At 48.9% G+C, this 7593-nt stretch overlaps 1 protein-coding gene across 1 annotated transcript; it reads left to right on the top strand.

The window, feature by feature from the left end:
* Positions 1–1138: 1138 nt before the first annotated feature.
* LOC134523414 (kelch-like protein 10) lies at positions 1139–2261 on the top strand (the record flags this gene model as incomplete). The annotated part of the gene is made up of 2 exons (XM_063352347.1): positions 1139–1275; positions 1787–2261. Coding segments are annotated over 2 exons (612 nt in total), but the record flags the coding sequence as incomplete, so codon positions are not given.
* Positions 2262–7593: the final 5332 nt, after the last annotated feature.

The raw sequence follows: 7593 nt of genomic DNA on the forward strand, positions 1-7593 counted from the left end.
GGGTAACGGATTCCCTGGGGTAACCTGTGAAAACAGGGTAGCCACTAGTGGGAGGTGTCCCTGCCTAGGGCAGGGGGTTTTAACTAGTTGATCTTCAGGGTTACTTCCAACCCGAACCTTTCTATGATTCTATAAATCCCACCCACAGGACCCAAAAAACCCTCAATATCCCTCATAGGGAATCCCAAAGGACCCATGGGAACCCCCCCAAGTTGTATTGAGCTCTACATATCTTCCTATGTGGTCCTATCTGCTAGAATTGTGTCTTTTATGGAGACTGCCAATGGCGTTGCATTTTTTCTTATTGTATGGGATTGAAAATCAAATACTAAATGGGAAGACGATTAGGATTTTGTTGCAGTTCCTGCATTTCCAACAAAACTTCCAATACTGCTGTATTTGTGGCGTTTTTACTGGCATTGGTGGAAAGAGGCGGTTTGCATTTTAGGTTCCATTCAGCTTTCTGGCTGGCTTTGCAAAACTGACTTGTGCTCTGAGGAGATGTGGTCCTTGAACCTGGTAACGTGGCTGCTTCAAACTGCTAGCTCTTGAGAGAGCTTCTGTTAAACACAAGTGTTTTTCAGGTACCAAGCTTCCAACGCGAGGCTGGCAAGAATTTTTCTTTTCTAGCTAGGGTAGATGGTCATGGCAATAAAGTGTTACAATGAGCAGTATACGCTGCTACTTGTTTCGAAGGCTTGCTTTCTCTGTCTGTTTTCCTGTTTCCCAAATGTCTCTTTCCCCTTCTTTGCTTTCTTTTAAAAGCTTGGAGTCTTTTATAGACGGTGCCTAGTGCTGTGTCCATCTTTTCTTTCCTCTCCTGTGTGGAAGTCCACAGAGCCCAGCGACCCCACGGCTCCGCCCCACGGCAACATGGACCACGGGGACCCAGACCTCGGCCCCACAGAGGGGCTGTGGAGGGGCTCATGGCCGGTCCTGTTCCCCCCCACACCTGTGATGTCATTATGGGGCACATTCCAGAGCCACCGAACAGGCAGGGGTTCCACTATGACGTTGGAGGGAGGGCAAGGACTAAGTGCTGTAAGCACCCAAGAGAGAAGCATCTCCCAGTGCCTCAGGCGTCGAGGTGGGGGACAGCCTGGCTCGCACCGCATACTCCTCCTCACCCAGGGAGAGGAAGATGAGCGCTGTGGCTTGCACCGCCTTCCACGGGCTTTGCCCAGAAGGGAAGCTGGGCAATGGGATCATCAGCGTGGATGGCATTGAATTCATTGCTCACAAGATGATCCTCTCTAGCTGCAGTCCGTACTTCAGGTGAGTGCTTGAAGGAGGAGGGGATGGGGCCAAACAGTATTTCCTGCTCTGTGCCACGCTGTGCCTTTGCGTATCTCCAGCGCTTCCCTCGGCACTCCAACTCTCCTCCAGCAGTTCCCCCTAGTGCTGGTACCTCCCCGGACACCAAAATTCATCCACAAGCTAAGATCGAACAGCAGCGCTGGAAGTGGGGTCTGGCAAAGCCCCAGATACGGTGCAGGGCTGAGAGCGTGGCCAGCCTGGCTGCTCTGCTGCCAGGCGGGAGGCTTTCCATCCCCACACACTGTTATTCTCTGCTCTTCTCTTTGAAGCAAGGTGCCCGCTCGCCCTGTGGCTCCTTGTTAAAACAACCGGCTAGTAAAACATTCCTTCATAAAACTCCACGGCCTCCCAGCATGGCTACTGCTAGTGCCCAAATTGGTGCCCGGGGAAGGAGGCACAGGGGATAATGGGGTCAGGGTTTCACACAGCAAGGCCGCTTTCTTCCCCAGCACTGCTTTGTTTTTTTCAGGGCTTTGTTCTCCAGCAGCTGGAGCAATGCCGAGAGGAACGTCTATCAAATCCCCGGCACTTCCTCACAAATGATGAGGCTTCTCATGGAATACGCCTACACCGGGACAGTGCCGCTCACGGATGACAACGTTGAATGTTTGCTAATCGCGGCAGACCAGTTCAACGTCCTGGACATCGTCAGACTGTGCTGCGAGTTCTTAAAATCCCAGCTGTGCTTGGAAAATTGCATCGGCATCTGGAGATTCACAGGCTACTACTACTGTCCTGACCTGCGAGAAGCAGCCCATGAGTTCATCCTGCATCACTTCGAGGAGGTGACCAGGGTGTCCACAGAGTTTCTGGCGCTCTCCTTCAATGAGCTGGAACGCCTGCTGGAGAAGGATGAGCTCCCTGTGAAAGAAGAGGCCGTGCTCGAGGCCGTTCTGAAATGGGTTGCCCATGACCTGCAGAGCAGGAGGCAGCACGTTGTAGTCTTGCTGGGCAAGGAAGGGTGGAAGTGTGGACAGAAGGGATTTGTTTTCTTTAAATAAACTCAGCGTTACTGACAGTTAAGACTTTGCTTAAAACTTTTGAACTCACGTGTGTGCACTGGTATGAATTTGTAGTCCATGTTCCCTGTACTTACACGTCCCTCATGCAAAACTGCAAGTGCCATGTCTATCAGTTTCATAGGAACTAGATTTTCATCAGTGTCCCGGAAGGTCCTATTGACCAGCTCTTTGAAGAGCTGGAATTTTGCTTTCCTGAGATTCAGGGTCCTGACTTTACTCTTCCCCCTGACGCCCACACCCCTCAGGACTGTGAACTCCACCAGCGCCCGACCACCGCAGCCCAGGCTGCCTCCAATCTTGATGTCACCCATTAGCAGCTCATTTGCATTGGTGCCCTTCAGGTCCAGTATGGCCGCTCCTCTGGTGGGGCTGTCTGTGACCTGGTTTAAGAAGTTATCTTCAAGGAACTCGGCTCTGGGAGTCTCCTGGATTGCCTACAGCTTGCCGGGCTGCTTTTCCAGCAGCTGTCGGGGTGGCGGAAGTCCCCCAGCACGACGAGAACCTGTGAGCGCGGAGTAATGGCAACTAGGTGTCAGCTTTGCAGCAGCACGGTGGCTGCCAGCTTCTCCCGTTTGTTGCCCATGCTGCAGGCATTGGTGTCGAGGCACTTTTGCTGGTCTGTCAGCCATGTCACTTTCTTAGAGGAACACACCTTAATTCCTTTGAGCTATTCACTGGTGTTCCCCTCTTTTCTCCCCCTCTCTTGACTCCTCCCCTTTGGCTCCCCCCCATTACCTCAGGAGCCATTCCCTCATCTCTGGAAGACTTCAAGCGTCCTCCAGTGTTCCCAGCACGTGTCAGAGCAACAGGCTGAGGGCCCGCACTAGCACCCCAACCCTCTGCCTTGGTGTGTTGTCCCACTGCTTGTCACAGGCAAGCCTGATATTGTCCCCCTCCCCTTTCAAGCCTAGTTTAAGGCTCTGTCAATGAGCTCTGCTCACTCGTGAGCAAAGACCCTGTTCCCCCTTTCAGAAAGGTGAATCCCATCTGACGCCAGCAAGCCTCATGCTGTGCAGGCCGCCCCATTCTCGAAAACCCCAAAATGTGTGGGTGACATCAGCCACGGAGCCATGTATGAATAGACTGTGTCCATCTATTTCTTCCCATGTTGCTGCCCACAACGGGAAGGAGAGAGGAGAAAATACCCTGTGGTTCAGATTTCCTTACCAACCGTCCCGAGGCCCTGAAGTCTCTTCTGGTGGCCCTTGGACTATGTGTTGCGGCACCTGGGAAGGTGGGCTGCGCAAGGAGGGGGTTCCCCATCCATCCTGGGCATGGACTTGCCTCCATTCGCTTCTTTCCTTGAAGCTACTGTCATAGCCTGGCAGGGGGAGGTTGCAGGATCCCCTTGATCTTGTTGGGGTTTTTCTGGTGGCTGATCCTGTTTCTGTCTCAGGGAGGGCAGAGCATGATTCCACCAGTCTGTCTCTTTGTTGGACTCCCTGATGCTCCTTAACCTTTCTACTACCTCCCGTAGCCCTGTCACCGAGCTGAGCTGATCGTCCACCCGGTCACACCTCACGCTGCTGTTCTCACAGCTGCCCTCCGTTACGAGGGAAATTCTCTGGCAAGCCCTGCAGCCCAAGACCCGCATGGTTTCACTGGAGCTCTGTCTGGGTTGCCACATCCATTCCGGTGAGTGCAGACGACGTGGCTTTCTGCCAGGTGGATACGGTAGCTCTGCTCCTTCTGAGACTGCGATGACCACCAATGGAGCTCAACTTTTGAGCTGGTAGAGTGATGATGCCCTGCCACGCAGACTGTGCCACACTCTGCTTGCAGCGCTCCTGGTCACTTCTAGTCCCCAGGCGGTTTTTTATCGGTGTGGGGTAGCCGCTGTGGCTCTGTCAATGCCCACACCTTGTCAGCATCTTCCACCAGAGCTGCTGCCTCCTGGTGGGTCTCTCCACCGCCCTGGCTTTTCCCTGCCTCGGGAGACCCCCTGTGCATCAAGCTCTGCCGCTCCGCTGCGGATGGGGCCAGCGCACCTCGGCGACTGACTCCAGTAGCTGGCATTTAGCATTCTAGATTAGAGGAATGTAATTTATCACAAGCAGATATGACGCTTCCCTATGTGTACTGCATTCAGGACCTTCAGTGAAAACCTGCTTCTGTGTTGATGATACATGTGCCCCCAAACCAGCATGGACAAGACAAACATTTATTATTTGGAAGCATCATCCTCTATTCACAGAAACCCTTTTGCCCTATGGACTTTTATACACTTTGCACTTTTTACGGCTGAGTCATTTTAGTTAATAAAAAATGAACAGTTTTAAAAAAGTGACAAGTCTTTTTCAAGTTTTGTCTATTTTCTGGTAAAGTGTGATTCTCAAGTACTGTGTTAATTAAAAAGTAAGCCAAAAGGTTGCAGTTTAGAAAAATCACACAAAGTTTACTGTATAAAATTTCTATACTCATTGTTTTGGAAATATTAGAATATGCAGTTACGTTAAATAGCTTACAACCAAGACTTATCAGAATCTCTTGTGACGCAAATGTAAAATTCAGAAAATCTGAAGGGCTATTTTATCATTTTTTTCCTCTGTTTCTTAGGTATAAGCTTTATGACTGCTTTTGGGGTAAGTTGTTCACGTTGTAATACTGCTTGTAGTGCACGTTGCGTAGACAGACTTCCTTTTCCCAAACCTTTATCAGTGCTTTGTGGTTTTATGTGTCGATCAGCGATGGAATGTTTTATTCTTTGGAAGCACTTTACACGCCACAAGGAAGCGAAGCATTACTATTCAGGCTGAGGTGAGTTGCTGACGTGAGGGCATGTGAAGCATTCGCTGGTTCAGCGCAAAGTCCTCCCCCAGGCACACTGTCGCTGCCTTCAGCTTTATCCTGAACCTCACACCTTCGCTCAGAAAAGGAAGCTGGATTATTTCTACATGCTGCTGTGATTTGGGCAGGAATCTATGCAACTAAAACTGGACGCAGATAGAGCTGTGCCAGTCCTTTAAGATAGAAATGCAATTAGTATTCTCATTTCCAGTCAGCGTACGGTGTATTGCTCAACCCGAAGAGCTTGTGCTTTGAATGAAGTACTGTTTTCAGCGTCTTCAGCTATAAAATCAATGAAATGCGTATGAAATTTTGAATTTAACCATTTTCAGGTGATTAATTCCATTTAGTACTGCATGTTTTTCTCACCCAGACTGGAATTTCAGGAATGACTAACTGGACTCTAAAGAATATGTCTGTTTCAATTAGTCTGAATGAACAGGGTGTTTTAAAATAGTACCTCAAAACTGTGTTGTAAATTGGTTATTTTGTTAGAGAATAAAACACCAAGCCTATGATGAGAATTCTTCCCAGCAGCTCGAGCAGAGCTCTGTTTTGCAGCTGTGCTGAAAAGAGCGTGGAGAGCCCCGGGATGTGCTAGTTCTGATGCTCCCCTTGCACCCCACTGCGCAGGAGCGAGGGAGCGGCTGTGTGGTGCTGAGCTGCCGGCCAGGCTTCAGCCACACCAGCCTGTGACCAAAATCGTTCCCTCCCGAGGGGGAGAGTGTCGGAGGATGTCGGAGTGGGAGACGGACCCGGAGTAACGATGGAATCTCAATATGAGTATGATCGTTCTCCCTTTATTCAAGTTTTCACAGAGTATATAGAGACAGGCAATAAGAGCACGCGCTAGCGGCAGCTATATGATTGGCTTACAGTCTCTGTCCACGCGCTGTGCATGCAGTTCATTCACAGATCAGATTGGTTACAAGAATTCACATAGTAAATTACTTAGTCATTAGCACAACATGTTTTCTACCTTCTCAGTTCCCGTTTTTCCCATGTCCTAATTCCATCTTCTACCACCTGTTTTGCTCTTAATCTAATCTCTCATAGTAGGGAGGCTGGCTCACGTGATCATTTTCTCTCAGACACATTCCTACAATCCCCCCTTTTTCTTCTTGAGCCAGCCAGACCTTATGCATGGCATTTTCTATCATGTCAGTCACTTTGCAGAGAACACACGAGGCTACCATAATCAATAATAATATAACCAACAATAGCATGAGCCCTTGTTTTAGTAAATCTGATAACCATCCCGTTATACCCCATGAGTTTGACCAATCATCGAAACCATTTTTGACCGCTTTTAATTTGGACATGTTATCCTTGTTGTGACGCTCTTAGCAGGTTATATACTAAACACAATTAAAAACAGAATCAAAAAGAACCCTGCTGAGGCAATAAATACCCAGATTCCTAAATTTAGCCCAGAAAGCCAATTTCTTTGGATTTACCCACGAGAAATCCTTTTGTAATATTTCAAATACATTGCGGTTGCTGACAGCACAAGCGACCCTGGAAAAACAATCGTGGTAACATTTCAATCATCATAGTTACTGGTTTTGAAAAGGTATGTGGCAAAAATACCCACTCTAATGCAGTCAGGCTCTTTGCGAGTGCATCATCCCACTGTCCTATCAGGGCATAAAGTTGAAATTCTTGTAGGAAGGTGTTCAGTGCGTCTTGCAGCAGTAGTAGACTATATCTTATCTTGCAACATACTGTAATGCCTTCAGAGCTGTTGGGGTTAATGAAAATAAAACTTACGGGGGGGGGGGGGGGCAGACACAGTGCTTCAGGGCATCCCCTGTACCTTCAAAGTGTGCTCATGTCTCTCTCCCCCTCTCTGACCCGAGACAGCCTCCTTATATCCTGCATGGGATTGACTGAAGAAGTACAGGCTAGAGTCGCTGCATGCATGGCCAGCGCATGCAGCGAGTCCCACCAGACTCTCCTGCACTGGATTGAGTAGAAAAGTACAGGCTAGAGTCACTGCACACGTGGCCAGCATACGCAGCGAGTCTCACCAAACTCATGACCCAGCTTTGCTAACAGCAGCTGTCTGATACGTGACTACATTGTTGTAATCCTTCTTGTTATCTTCTGTGAAGGTCGGGTTCTCATGGATACACACATAGTTTTTAGAGCAACATATTCTACAACTCGTACAAGGGTACGATGCAAAGCGGCATTTACAGCTGATCATATAATGCTTATTAAACATGGCAAACAGCATACTAAACATAACAGACAAATTCCTTCCACACAGGCGATGAGTACAATTTGCTTCAACCAACCCCACCCCCAAGTCCATCCAGCAAAGAGATTTCACCCAGTGGTCTCCATAAGTTGCTGGTTCGGTCGGTGCAGTTCCTGCAGCCGGGCATGGATGGATTTGGAGTGGTCACTTAGATTCACACAATACAGTCCTTTAAAATCTTGACAACCATGTCTGTGATCTGAA

Source organism: Chroicocephalus ridibundus, chromosome 14, assembly GCF_963924245.1.
Source record: "Chroicocephalus ridibundus chromosome 14, bChrRid1.1, whole genome shotgun sequence".
In the NCBI taxonomy this organism is placed as follows: domain Eukaryota; kingdom Metazoa; phylum Chordata; class Aves; order Charadriiformes; family Laridae; genus Chroicocephalus; species Chroicocephalus ridibundus.